A 15,466-nucleotide genomic window follows, 5' to 3' on the forward strand; every position below is an offset into this window, starting at 1 on the left:
CTTGGTATCAAGGTCATACTAGCAGTCTCATTTTTATCTTTGTAACAAAATTCTGCCGTAATGAGGTATTACATTTTAAGTTTTGTAATTTTTTATTACTCGTGCTTTCCTGTGAGTTGGGAATATTGTGAGGAATGCTTAGTATGGTAATGTTTTAATTGCATTCTTTGGGTATATAGTGTCATCGCATAATAAACACAATGCTTTGCCATCCAATTCAGTAACAAAATCCGCACTTCATTGTGCCTTAAGTGTGTGACATTTGATGGTCATTTCTTTCTTCTTTTCCTGTTTTGACATGAAAAGTGTGTACTGGTATTTTTTTTTAATTGCAGTAAGGCAGTATTTGTGTCACCTAAAATTCTGTCAAGTTGTAACTGTGTCATTGTTATCCATAGCATTCCAAGCAGGAGAGAAGCACAGTCTCTTCCATTAACTACTATTCAACTACACTCATGTAGTGTGAAAGCAGCCATAAACAGTACAGAAATGAATAAGCACCACTGTGTTCCAATAAAACTTTATTAACAGACACCAAAATTTGAATTTTATATAATTTTCACATGCTACAAAATATTATTCTCCTTTTGATTTTTTAAAAACCATTTAATAAGGCAAAAGCCATTCTTAGCTTGTGGGCCATATAAAACAGGTGGCAGGCCAGATTCGCCCTGCAGGCTATAATCTGCCAACCCTTGCCTTAATCTCATGGGACCTACATACTAAAGAGGGAAAAGAAGAAAATAAACAAGAAAACAAATACATGAACAGATAGATAATTTTGTGCTATGAGGAAATAAAATAGTAAGCTGGTCAGAGAATGTGTCTCTGAGGGACCGGGGAAGGTGGACCTGAATGATGACAAGGAGCCAGCCATGAGGAAAGTTGAGTGCAGAGTATTCTAGAAAGAGAGAAGACCAAGGGCAAATGTGGGAGGCAGGCACCAGTTTGGTGAATTAGAGGAACCAAAAAGGGTATGGCAGGAACACGGTGAAGAGCTGAAATGAGGTGGGAATGTTCAGGAATCTAAATAAGGATGACATCATGGTTAAGAATGTAACTTTAATTAGTTGACCACAGCAGTAGTTCTGTTAAATAGAGCCTAATTTTGTACATTGGGTTTGTGGTCCCCTGCAAATTTATATGACTACACAACGTATAGTATTGTGAAGTTAAGAGAGAGAAGAAGAAAATGTTTTTGTTTTTGCCAAAGAGTTGTAGAAATACACAGTATCTCCTACATAAACCAGCACATCAATGAGAACAGATTCAATTGGACCACACAATTTATTTCAATAAATGCTCAGGTTATGATGCTTCATTTTATATTTGCTCATACTACAAATCTGTTGCTCCCTGGACCACTTATGGCCATCTATAGCAGTTTTATGTAAAAAGTCTAGTTTCTTCATGAAACGTAAAACATTAAATCCTCAGTTGATACTTTTTCTTCTTATGCTCAGGCCAATTTGTGTGTACCAAGCCTGCTCAGTTTCTTTTAATGCACTAGAAGGAAAATCATTTTTAAGTTTGCACTGATTTGTGGCAATATTTGTATTCGACCATCAAATGCTACACTATTTCCTTTTAAATGGCTATGTACTTAATTAGTTTCACTTGTTCAGCAATTAATTATTTTCAGAGACTTCTTATTTTGGTATTGAACCTGATTATTGATAGTTGGAGCAGATACTGTGTCAGGATTGCAATGCATGTATTCCAATCACACCACATAAAAAGTTTTCACATTTGCAATAAAGCTCTCCATTTTAATATCATCTAATATCTTTCATAATTGTGAAATATCCTTCAACTAGTTTCTTTTTTTCATTTATTTTTTCCAGTACTGCTTCTAGTAAATATGAGGCAAAAGGAAGCTGTAAAAGAAACACAAAAAAGATTATTAAAACTCTATATTTTCTTCAGCTCAAAAACATACTAAATATCATTAAACCATTAGAAGTTAGATGTCTGCAACTTTGCAGCCATAATGGTACCCTACTGGATCTCTTTTCTACTGATCTTGCTGGTTAGTGTGGGTAATTTTGTCTTTTCTAATAAAAATGATAAAAGAGCAGAAGTAAAATGAAAAAAGATAAACGCCTTATTGAACAATTCATGGTTTACTGACCATGTTAATGATGTAATCTGCAATACAAGCAGCTAAGCCATTTATCTTCAATCAGCTGATCAATAGCAGGTTACAGTCATCTCTAGGGCACACGGGCCCACAGAAGTAGTACTGTGTGTTCATCACTCATAAAAGAATGAGAGAGAACCATCAATCCACATGTCTGCGTTAGAGCCGAACATCTCAAGAATTGTAGAGTAAAAACTTCAGAGGAAAAAATGGCAAAAGTATACCCATTGATTAAGTTGTTATAGAAAACTTGTTTGGCATATCAAAGTGTAATACACATGTTGCAAACTGCTGAGTTTATGAAATGTAGACTACATTTTTAAATTTCGTAATTTATATAACTTTTCTGGTCAAGTTTTATTGTTCCCTCTGCTTCACTGAGTTGCCTGTAGAACTCCAACTCATCCAATACAGTTATACAGTTACAGGTGGTAAGTAAAAGACAATCTGAAATGCAGCCCCAGTTACTTCTGAATCCTGGAAATTTCTCTTATCCTTATTCTCAGCTACATAGCCTCACATAAGAGGTCTGTCATAATTAGGAAGTTTGTTAAGTCATTTCATAGACTTGTCCTTTAGATCAACCAGGGATAGACTACTTCTGTTTCTCTGAATATATTAATGGGAATGCTTAGCATGCCCAGCCCCCTTCCCTGCAGGGCAGTAGCATCAGGCCCATTTTTGTGCTAGGATGGACAACTGACAGCATCACTGTCGGCATCTGACCCAAGATGGCCTAACGGCCTTTGTCTGGGTCCTCAGCTATGCTCCGCTAAGGTGTCTATAATTAAACCAATCAGAATGGCTCTTTGCTAAATTTGGACTGGAGAAAAGAGAAAAGACTAGCTGTGGTAGTAGAACTAAAGAGCAGGCAAGCAAAAACAAATAGACCACATTAGCCATGAAAGAGAAATAGAGACCACAGCTGATCCAGAAAACTGCCTCAGACCCAAAGAGCATTCTAGTTTAAGTCCCTTCTTATGTTTACAGTAATCTGCCTTCTCCTTAAGGTAGCCTGAGTCTGTGTCTGTTCCCTAGAAACCCAGGAGCTTCACATATTTGTCTTACTTGAAACTTACCACTAAAGAGAGTATAAGATACCAAAAGAGCACATTTCTTCAGTTTTAAGATACAGATGAATAGAAGACATATACATTGACTTTAAAATAGCTTTTCTAGGGGGAAAAACCTACCACATCAAACACACTCATATTGCATATGCATCCCAATTTCAGGAATGTGAAGAAGTGGGAAAAGCATATCTTAGAAATAAGAAAAAAGAATATGATCAGTTCTCTTATGGAGGATAATGATAAAAGCAGTACGTTTTAATTTTGACAAATTGCTTTTCTTGGATGTAAAAAAAGAGTCACATTGGACAAAGATGCCAGTTTTACAAATAAAAATTTAAACCTTGAGAGCATTAATTTTAGGTGTGAAAGAAATGCACAAAAAAATGACAAGACTACTGGGCAACTTTCATTTAAATGATGTCACGCAGTACTACATGCATTCCTATCTAAAAGGAAGATACAAGAAGGGAGTAATTTCCCATCCCTTACTGGTGGAAACAAGGCAGAAGTGTTTCATTTTCTAAAATTGTTCTCTAATCAAATACATTTGGGAAACAAACTGAACTTCTACCTCTTAAGAGTCTTTAAAAGGCTAACAGGCACTGGTCTCTCCAAGAGGGCAATATAATATCCTATTTCTAAATTCACTTGTCCATCCTGTTCTCATGGTCTATTTACCAGGCTGAAATAGTGGCCCACGAAACACAGCTTGGGGAACATGCTGGTTGTATTATCATTTCCTGTGTAATAATGTCACAGACCTTTCACCAGTCCACAATGTGTTGGCATTAATCATATTGTTTGCAAATTTCATTTTTAAATTTAAATCTAAATCTACTCTTATTATCTTGTAATCTGAACAATTTTCAACATGGACATTACCTTTAAAAAGTCAAGCTCAAATAACTCTTCCAGAAAGCCTCCAGTGTGGAATGGGAAGTCCATTTACGAATTTATTACCAACTCCCTTTATTCTCTTGCCCTGGCTCCCAATAAAACTCAAAGCCTCAGAGTTAAACACACTGTATGCCAACCCTGTTTTATTAGATTATAAGCTTCCTTTAAGCTTTTTATAGAGGCTAACACATTTTGGATTTCAAAAAGGAGTCAGTCCTTAAATCAAAATGCAGAGTATGTGTACATCTACTGCCCTTGCAGGAAACTATTTGTCTATAATCGCTCATAAGAATCATATTATTTGTCATTACATAACTTTAGACAAAATTTCATATATCTTACTAGTGTGAGATTTAAAATTTTTATTTTAATTCAATTTTTCTATTTTCCCTTTCTATGAACCAATTGACAATATTTTCCTCTAAACCCAGTGCTCACTCTACTTGCTGTTTATACCTTACGGTTTATTGCTAACTGTAAATTCAGCTTTCAAAGAGGTCTTCCAAAAATTATTTTTTAAATACATAAGGCTCAGTCATAATTAAGGTAATTTTATAACAGAAAATATGACAAAATAGTTAATAATTGAAACAAATTTAGAAGAAGACTAAGAAAAAGTCAGAACTACAAAACAACATTTTGTAAAATCTACTTATGTTTTCAAATAAATGCAACAATTTAAAGTAACTGTCAATTTAAAAAAATTTAAGTAGCTGTCCCTTCCTGCTTTACAAATAGTTCTTGGTTTATGGAAAAGATTCAATATGTATTCAAATAATGAATGCACTAACAACTTTGGTTTTAAAAATAACCTCTCTTACCAAGTTTATACTATTCATTTATTTAGCAAACATTTTTCATAGATTGTACACAAAACAATTCTGCTTAGTCTAGAATGTATTACCAAAAGATTTTGTTTATAAAAATGGCTAAGAGTGGAATTTTCAAGTTAACTGGCTATTTTGGTTAATTGAGAGTTATTACTTATAACACGCTAACTCTTAAACAGCATAAATTATAGTTAACTTGAAAGTCAGATGGAACATAATTTAATCTTCAGTGATTCAAGAAAGCTCTTCAAAATCTTACAGTACCACATGAACATCAATTCTCAGCATGTAGCTCTAGGTTGGTTAGAGTTAGGACTGACACTGTACTTAAAATACAACACGCCTTGGAAAGCACTTTAAAAATTCACATGGTCTGCTTATTTGTTTGCCATATTTTTTAAGTGCAAAATGTTTTAAAAACACTAAGAACAAGAGACCCAAACCTTCTACTTTGAAGTCCAGATTAAATGCATATTTATTTCATACAAGGAGTTTATAGTTAATTATATGATCTTTATATGCATTCTGGAAGGGGCTATGTCTCCCTTAGAAATTTCTGAGGGAGACATACAGACAGGCATAGCTGCCCTTTTACTAATAGGATTTTAGAGTTGGATAGAAGTGGCAATCTGACTGACCACAGCAAAGATCTTGCACCCTATCAAATACACCTGAAACAACAAACCAACATTATGCTGCTGTGGGTTTCATCTCAGATGGTATTTGCCAGGGATTACAAAGTCCAGAGAGCCTGCATGATTTCTTTTTCTCTCTTGGATAAAGAAGGAGAAATGATACTCCTGGGCATATCAGCACAGAGTTAGACATGCTTGAACGCTTTAGCATAAACAGAAAAATGGACAGGTGAAGATGTCATACTGAGTGAAATTTCTTGGCATAGAAATTTAACGGGGATATCTGGCAAAGTTTGCCTCGGTCTATAGGTAGTCTTAAGGCAGATCTTCCCAGTCATTCTGGCTGCTCCTGTTGCAAAGAGTGATTTCCATTACTGGAGGGATCTCCCCTGACTTCACACAGATTTTTAGCTTCTCTGACATATAAATACCTACAGAAGTTTACCTTTAGGAACTGGTATGCAACTATCACAATCTTAAATTTATTACTCACACTTACAAATTGTGGCTTCCTTTAGAGGTGACATATAAATGATATAAATGATGACTGCAGATGCTTGAGAACTATCTTAGAAACATAGCAGAGTTTAAATGATTGCAAAACATAAAAATAACTTATTACATCAGCACTAGTGGGAATATACTCTTAATATAAAATTGAAATTCTTTTGCATTGAAAGAAAAAATGGAAATAAGGATAACTTTTAAGTATAAAGGATAAAATTAACAGTTTGGCCATTTTTATTCTTGTTTTCTGTTTGAAGACTATGACCAAAAAGATACTTCTTGTAAGATAAAATGTGACTTTTATCCAGAGTCATATTGAAAGTGAAGAAAATAAAATTTTATGAATTATAACTGCTCTTAAAATATGACTTAATGAGACCTTAGTAAGATACGATAATGTCGTTTATTATAAAATTAAAGGTGCAACATTTGGTATATGCATTTATTTACATACATATATATACATACAAGCACACACACAAATCTGAGTGGTTAGCATCCACTCTATTATCTTGTAGTTAAAGACTGAACTTGTTAAAATAATCAAGAATGCTATCAAAAAGAACAATGTATTTATAATTTAAATTTGGCACTGAATTTTGAGTCACATCTGCTAAATGGTTGTTTCTATTTCTGCTGCATATCATAATAGAAAAAAAGAACTCTTGGAGTTCTGCTAAAAATGGACAGAGAAGGCTGTGCCTGCTGCTTTCAAACTCTGTTGAAGGCTATAGCTTTTTTCTCTTTAATTTTGAACCTTATTCTAGAAGTTGTAAGACAGAATGAAGAAAAAAGCTTCAAGGAGTGCTTCTGTAACACTTAAAGCAAATGGGTGATCTATTCTATTTATAAAGTCCTTGGGGTTGGGGGAGATGCTTGATAACTTACTTCAGGATTTAGTAAAATGAACTGCCAGCAAGTTCTTTAGGGCTATGGTAAGTTATGTAAGATAGAAGAGAAATTTAAGTTAGCCATAGACTTTCCTTCAAATCCAGAAGCATCTCTAGGCTGTGATTAGGCTTCTTGTCTGGTTCCTGTGTGACACTATAATTCTCGTCCCCAAAACTTGCCTAAATAGAGCTAACCCCTTGTCACTGGCTCCTCAGCAGCTGGGAGTTTCTTCCCTTCCCTCATTTTCCACTCCTATCAAGTCACTTTTCCCTAACTGATGACCAGTATTCTCATAGATCAGAGACTACTGCTGTGCCTTCACCTTTAAGATAATGCTTTGGGCAATGATACCAGCACAAAAAGGAATTGAATTCCCTAAGCTCCCTTGGACATCAGTTTGGACCCCTATGAATTGTTTGGACATTGGTCTTACACAAAGCCTGACACATTACTTTACCCCACCTTCTCCAACCCCCTGCAAGACCTTTTTGAAGTCCCAGTTGTCTTCTCACAAAGCCAGCACACATAATGACAAACACATCTTAATACTGGTATTCGGACTATCCTAATATGACTGACTTCGTTCTCAAATGCCAGGAACTGTGTAGTATATATACTTGAAGGGGATATGTCCATTCCTTGTATGCTCCTTCACGACTAGGTGAGATATACACGCTAGAGATAATGCTTTAAGAGTCTACAGTCCACTGTTAACAAGGAGTCCCTTTTAATGTAGATATTAAAGAAATAATTTGGGGGCTCAATAGGACTAGGTGTGAATACCAATGTTTATCACATGGATACAAACTCCGACTTCAGGAAAAGAAAGCTTAACTGATATAAAAAGTATTTAGCAGGTAGACCCTTGTTATTAACTAAATGCTTGTGTTCCCCCAAAATTTGTATGTTGAAATCCTAAACCGCAATGTGATGGTATTAAGAGATAAGGGCTTCGGGAGGTAATTAGGTCATGAGAATGGAAGCATCCTGAATGGGATTAGTAGCCTTATAAAAAGAGATAGGAGAGCTTACTCGCTCCCTTGCTCTCTCTGCTATGTGAGAATACAATGAGAAGACCACGATCTACAAAACAGGAAGAATGCTCCTATGGCTAATGCCTGATCCTGGACTTCTCAGACCCCAGAAATGTGAAAAATAAATGTTTCCCAGTCGATGGTATTCTGTGATAACAGCCTGATATGACTAAGAGAACACTTAATAGTACAGATAGGAAAAATAAAGGGATGGGGAAGGATTCAAAAGAGAACTGAATTATTCAGTCTCTTGTTCATCACTGTGTCGCTCAATGTTGATTTAAATATGTTGCTCCAGAATCTGGATGAATGTGGATAGTGAATTATACCTCCTCAATGAAAGCACTCAACAAATACAGTTATGCATCACTTAGCAATAGGGATGCATTTTGAGAAATACATTGTTAGGCAATTTTGTCGTTGTCCAAACCTAGATGATATAGCCTGTTACACACCTAGGCAATATGCTATGGCCTATTGCTCCTAGGCTAGAAACCTGTTACTGCATATTACTGTACTACATATTGTAGGCAAATGTAATACAATCATAAGTATTAGTATATCTAAACATAGGAAAGGTGTAGTAAAAATATGGCATAGAAGACTTTATAAAATGGTACCCCTGAATAGGACACTTACCATGAATGGAGCCTGTGGGACTGGAAGTTGCTCTGGGCGAGTCAGTGAGTGAGTGGTGAGTAAATGTGAAGACCTACGACATTACTGTACACTACTGTAGATTTTATAAACACTGTATACTTAAGCTTCATTAAATGTATTAAAAAACCTTTTTCTTTCTTCAATAATAAATTAACCTTAGCTTACTGTAACTTTACTTTGTAAGCTTTAATTTTTGACTCATGTAAGAACACTTAGCTTAAAACATAAACATACTGTACAGCTGTATAAAAACATTTTTATATCCTTATTCTGTAAGGATATAAATAATTTTATATTTCTTTATTTTTAAACGTTTTAATTAAAGAATAAAACACAAACACACACATTACCCTGGGCCTACATAGGGTCAGGGCCATCACTATCCCTGTCTTCCACCTCCACATCTTGTCCCACTGGAAGGTCTTCAGGGACAATAACACAAACGGAGCTGTCACCTCCTATGTTAACAATGCCTTCTTCTGGAATACCTCCTGAAGGACCTGCCTTAGGCTGTTTTACAGTTAAGTTTTTTTTTTTTTAATAAGTATAAGAGTACACTCTAAAATAATGATAAAATGCATAGCATAGTAGACTGGGCACAGCGGCTCACATCTGTAATCCCAGCACTTTGAGAGGCTGAGGCAGGCAGATCACCTGAGCTCAGGAGTTGGAGACCAGCCTGGGCAACATGGCAAAACCCAATCTCTGCAAAAGATAAAAAAAATTAGCTGGGCATGGTGGCACGCACCTGTAGTCCCAGCTACTCAGGAGGCTGAGGCAGAACTGCTTGAGTCTGGCAGGTGGAGGTTTTGGTGAGCCATGATTGCGCCATTGCACTCCAGCCTGGGAGACAGAGTGAGACTCTGTGACCAAAAAAAAAAAAAAAAAAAAAAAGTATGGTATAGTAAATACATAAACTAGTAACAGACATTTATTATCATTATTGAGTATTATGTGCGGTACATAATTGTATACGCTATACTTTTCTATGGGTGGCAGCACAGCAGGTTTGTTTACACCAGCATTACCACAAACAAGAGTAATGTGTTGTGCTACAACCTTAGGATGGTTACAGTGTCACTTGTGGATAAGAATTTTTCAGCTCCATTATATCCTTAGCAAACTAATGCAGGAAAAGAAAACCAAATATTGCCTATTCTCGCTTATAAGTGGGAGCTAAATGATGAGAACATATGGACACAAAGAAGGGGAACAAGAGACCCTGGGGCCTATTTGACGGTAGAGGGTGGGAGGAGGGACAGGATCAGAAAAAAATAACTATTGGCTACTAGGCTTAGTACCTGGTTGATGAAATAATCTATACAACAAACCCCCACGACATGAGTTTACCTATATAACAACCTGCACATGTAGTCCTGAACCTAAAATAAAAGTTAATTTAAAAAAAATTTTCAGCTTCATTATCATCTTATGGGGACACCATTGTATAGTGTGGTCTGTCATTGGCCAAAAAGTCCTCATGCAGTGATGACTGTATTTACTCTGTAGTAGGCAATGGGTTAGGCATCTTCTGGGGAGACTAGTAGCAAATCTAGCAAACAGATATGCTTTTAAAATAAATTAAAAATAATTAAACATAAGAAATCACTAGCATACTAAGTTGGAGTTATTTTCCATGTATTTTCCCCAGGCCTCAAACGGTTATTATCCTTTTTAAGGGTGACAAAACACTTTTACAAGGGACAATGCATTTTGGCATGCATTATTTTATCATTCCAAATCTGTCAGGTGGTATTTTTTCTATCTTATAGTTGAAGATATTGAATTAAAGACGCTTTAGTTACTTGCCTTGAGCTAACTTCTTCTCATGCTAGCGTGAGACAGAACGCAACCCCAGGTCTTCTGACTATAAGCCATTGTAAGTTTACTGTGTGGAGAGAGTTCTGGTCAATATAAGGAGAAACTGAATGAATCTCAGGCACTCACGTGCTGAACATGGATTTCTTCAGCAGTTACTGAGTTTCCTATTATTCCACAAGGCAGAGCTCATGCTCTGGAAGAGTGGTTGGCTTAGATATTTTCCAATGCAAACATTTTAAGTATGGAGTTTTGATTTTATTACCCATTGTGCTTCACGTATCTTGTTCTATTTTCTGCAGCCAAGGAAAAATCTAGTTCTAAATCTAGATGAAAAATGTTCTTGCTAATATCCCTCGAAAGTTAAAAAAAACAGAATGAGGTGACATAAGATGGGCTTTTCAAGGTGCAAGAATAGGAGTCATTTTAATGCTTCTCTGGGTAATCCATATTTTTAGGGCACAATTTACTGAGTTTTTGTTTTCCCTTAGCATGGTATAGGAGGTAAAAGATTACTCACTGTGCTCTCAAGGAACTTGTCTATCTAGAAGGCAAAACTGTTCCATACTATATTTGACTATACTAACTTGGCTCTTATATTAATAAGAGCCTCCCAATATTTTGGAAATCATAATGGAAATGAATATTACCTGTGTCCCCACATATATTGACTATAAATCCTACTTTAGATTTTTAAAAAATTGTTTTATGTTATAGAAATGATAAACATTTTATCATTTGAATCATTTTTAAGTCACTTACTCAGTGGCATTAATTACATTCATGTTGTTGTGTAACCATCACCACCTCTATCTCTAGGATTTTTTCATCTTTCCAAACTGAAATTCCACATATATTAAACAGTAACTCCCCATTCCCCTCGTTCCACCAGCCCTTGACAACCACCATTCTACTTTCTGTCTCTATGAACTTAACTAATCTCAAATAAGTGGAATCAGGGTATTTGTCCTTTTGTGTTTGACTTATTTCACTTAGCATAATGTCTTCAAGGTTCATCCATATTGTAGCATGTTTCAGTACTTCATGCCTTTTTAAGGCTGAATAACAAACTGTATGCATAAACCACATTTTGTTTATCCATTCATTCATCAGTGGGCATTTGGATCATTTCCATCATTTGGCTATTGTCAACAACGCTGTTATGAGCATTGGTGTACAAATATCTGTTTGAGTTCCTGCTTCCAATTCTTTTGGAGATATACCCCAAGGCAGAATTACTGGATAATATGGTAACTCTATGCTTAATGTGTGGAGGAACTGCCATAGCGTTTTCCACAATAACAGCACCCTTTTACATTATCATTAGCAACATACAAGTGTACAATTTTCTCTGCATCCTAACACTTATTAATTTCCTACTTTAGAGTTTAAGCTTTTTAAAGACATGAATTGTCCCATTTGTTTCCCATGCTGACTAGCACTTTTACATACTATCAGCACTCGATAAAAGTTTGTTGAATAAATAGTACTGCTAACTTCAAATATATACAGCAATTGAATTAGCTGTTAATAAAGAACTTCCAGGCAGAAATCCTTTTATATTTGGTTGAGACTTAATTTTAGAATACTGGTTACAAACTTCTTTGTTTTCTTATAGCACAAGAATATATATTAGAGGAGATAAAACTACACGAAGAAAACAATGAAATAAGAAAGAAAGAAAGAAAAAGGAATTACAAGAAAAAACTGATATTGTAGATTCAAATAAATTTAATTATTTTATTAAAAGGATCCTTTTAACTGTAATCACATTCTAGTGATACGAAAGTAGGCTTACTTTGTTAAATTAAAAAAAAAACAGCAAGGCTCTGAGTAGACAATTTTAAACTCTTGCTACTTCATCTAAATGTGAGGATTAATTCTGTATGGGTTACTGAGTGTGTAGGCTTACACGGATGAGACAGAGTGAGTGTGTGAGTATGTCAGTTTCTGAATGCATTTGTTATAAGTGCAACACAGGAAATAACCACAGAGTAAATGGCTTCAGAGTTGCAAGGAGAAACTTTCAGTTAACCTTCAGGCTAGTAGTATATTCTATTTACAAAAGCCAGGGAGATTTATAAAACCCTTCCCACTGCCACACTGCAAGGCATTCTACAGAAGGTAAGCATATTTTGCAGAGAGGACACTGGTGAAAGTTAGCCGTTTTAAATTTCAGCATTTGCAAGATCTGAAGCAACTAATAGGAACAGAGATATTTAAAGGTAAAGAAAAGCCACTGATCAAAGTCTGTACTTTAAATTCTCAAAAACTGAAGGCAAAAAGACAGAATTTTTTATACAGTTCCAATAGAAGAAAATGATCTATACAAAGTGGACTAAAATGGACAAAATGAAACCTAAAAAAGGATTAGCAAATAACAAAGAATAAAGCAACACACCATAAATCAAGGACACATTTTCTAGCCATTCATGTCTAAGGGTATTTATAGAAATATTAGTAAAGACCCACACTCTGGTTATAACTATGTATTATTTGTTTTATACATATATACATATTTTAATATATCTACCCATAATTCTACTCAAGTTAACTACCTAGTAAATTTCATAGTTTATACATTTTAACTATTTATTGTCCTCCATCCCCAGAAGTGTAAATTCTATAACAGTAGTGAATTTTTATCTCTTTTATTCACTGCCATATTCTCCAAATCTGAAATAATACCTGGCATGTAGAAGGTACTCATATATATATTTTTTAATGATTCCAGAGCAGAGGCTCAGCTTAATTTCCACTAATTATTTTCATTGCCTTTATAAAGTCACAAGTACAAAGGACTGTTTTGGGTATCATAAAGGCCTAAAAATGACCTTTATTATAATTTTAATTTGGGGGATCAGAATGGGCAGAACAGATAAACACTGTCTTTTACTGGGCAAAGTTTAAAAAACTGACTCCTTGTTTGGATATGTGAACAGGTAAGACCAATTAGAATATAAAGGTAGGACATCTCCTTATGTGCCAACTGAAAAGAAACTATTGAGTTTGAAATAAAAATATTTATATCATTTACTCATATTTACAGCCACTAGACAGAATTCAAGTTCAATTGCATTTAAAGAAATCTCTGCTGTTGGTGGGGGGCACAACACATGTGAAATAAGCAATTTATTAAATTTACTTTTAAATGTATTCTTTTTTTCTTTTTGTAATATTTTCTATTATCAAGGAGTTAACTGTTTTAAGTGGAGATTAAAATTCACATAGCAAAACTCACCATTTTAAAGTATATAAATCATTGGTTTTTAGTACATTCGCAAAATTGTGCAGCCATCACTAGTAATTCCAGAGCATTTTCATCATCCTCAGAGAAATTCTATCCGTAAGCAGTCACTCTCTATATCCCCCCAGCCTCTGGCAACCACAAACATACTGTCTATAAATTTGCCTATTTTTACATTTTGTATGAATGGAATCATAAAGTATGTAACATTTTATGCCTGGCTTTACTTCTTTTGTTTAACTAAAACTGCCTTACCTCTTTTGTTCCCTAAACCTCCAAAGATATCATTATCTTTCTCTCCTCATGTAGTATATTAAACTCACCCATCTTTTGGTTTCCACCCAGACCCCTTTCATCTAATCTCATTACTGCTATCTATTCACTCATTATAATGTAGATCACAATCCGTCTCCAGCCTTTCTAATACTATGGCCAGGCCACATCCAGACTCTCACTGCCCCTTACCTAGAACACCTTTTTGCTCCCAGTCTCCTCTCTCCAACCATCCTACAATGTTGGTCTTCAGCATCTTTCTAAAGCACAACTCTGATTACATCCCCACCCTGCTCAAAAGCTTTTATAATTTGGTCCCAGCCTACTTTTCCTATTTCTATCTTTTCTCCCACTCCCTAAACTATAGACAAAGTAATTTTGGTGGTTTCTCCCATCCTACTTTAATTATCAATTTGCTTGTTTGTCTCTGCCATAAATTATAAGTTTTTAAAAATATATCAATGTGAAAAGAGAGATTTATACAGATTAAAAATGTTCAAAGAAATTAAAGACAGCTATGCCATAGAAAGATAAAAGTAGACTTAGTAAGATTTTTTCAGTGTGGTTCTTATTACTAGAAATCTCTGGGGACAAAGACAAGGTGCAGATAAATGTCAAATATAAAAAATTACCAATAGCATCACAACTACTTGAAATAATGGCATATATCTGGGTTCTGTATCAAATATACATAAGATAAAATTTTAGACCTTTTAGTTCTCATGCACTTGTAGCTAACAACAGCAGTAGGTATCATATTATTAGTTCCACATTACCACATGGAAGAATAGCTTTTTATTTTGTGGTGAATATTTTATCAATACGACATTGTATCAAACAAAAGCAGAAAAAAAATTATTTTTTTTAACAGAAAGCAATTCTGTGGCCCAATCAAACAAAAGACAAAATCACAGGGCCAGATTCACCCTGATAATCTCAGGATTTGATCACATACAGCACCCAACACACAGAGAGGACATAAAAGAGAGGTTTTCCAATAATTTTATCAAAATATTTGAATAAAAAAATCAATATTGGACTAATTAGTAATTTTCAGAAAATGTCTTCAGTTATTCCACAATGTGAAGATGATGTAAGCTCATATCCAATGAGCAATAAGCCATAAACTAAACAAAATATATGAATGAACATATTTACACTTTTGCCCATACAATCCTGTGAGTGTAACTCAGACTCTAAAAAAAGGCTGGTGGGCAAAGAAAACCTTTTCTAAAATTCAGGACAAATATAATTGCTTGGATTGAGAGAGAAGAAAAGTAGGCTAAAAAAAAAAAAGGTGTTTTCTATTTTATAGATTTTTCTCTTGGGTGTAATTATAAAGCGACATTCAAGTGCAACCAATGAAGTACCTATTTTTTCTCTCACAAAATTCAAAGACATCAGCAAAACCACCTATGTCGGTAATAAAAATAAAAAGTCTTTGACTTTTTAAATGTTATC

At 34.9% G+C, this 15,466-nt stretch overlaps 1 protein-coding gene across 11 annotated transcripts in view; it reads right to left on the reverse strand.

Annotated features, from left to right (window-relative positions):
- Window positions 1-504: 504 nt before the first annotated feature.
- CNTLN (centlein) overlaps window positions 505-15,466 on the reverse strand; it is a 365,528-nt gene continuing 350,566 nt past the window's right edge. For 10 of the 11 annotated variants that reach the window (XM_031014894.3, XM_031014893.3, XM_063696349.1 and 7 more), the window contains one exon: window positions 505-1,877. In XM_031014894.3, coding sequence (XP_030870754.3) covers window positions 1,776-1,877 — 102 coding nt within the window. In that variant the 3' untranslated portion in view covers window positions 505-1,775. Of the gene's footprint in view, window positions 1,878-9,738; window positions 10,556-15,466 lie in introns of those variants that run through there. The other variant, XM_063696346.1, reaches the window with a different exon arrangement.

This window comes from Gorilla gorilla, chromosome 13 (assembly GCF_029281585.2).
Source record: "Gorilla gorilla gorilla isolate KB3781 chromosome 13, NHGRI_mGorGor1-v2.1_pri, whole genome shotgun sequence".
In the NCBI taxonomy this organism is placed as follows: Eukaryota; Metazoa; Chordata; class Mammalia; order Primates; family Hominidae; genus Gorilla; species Gorilla gorilla.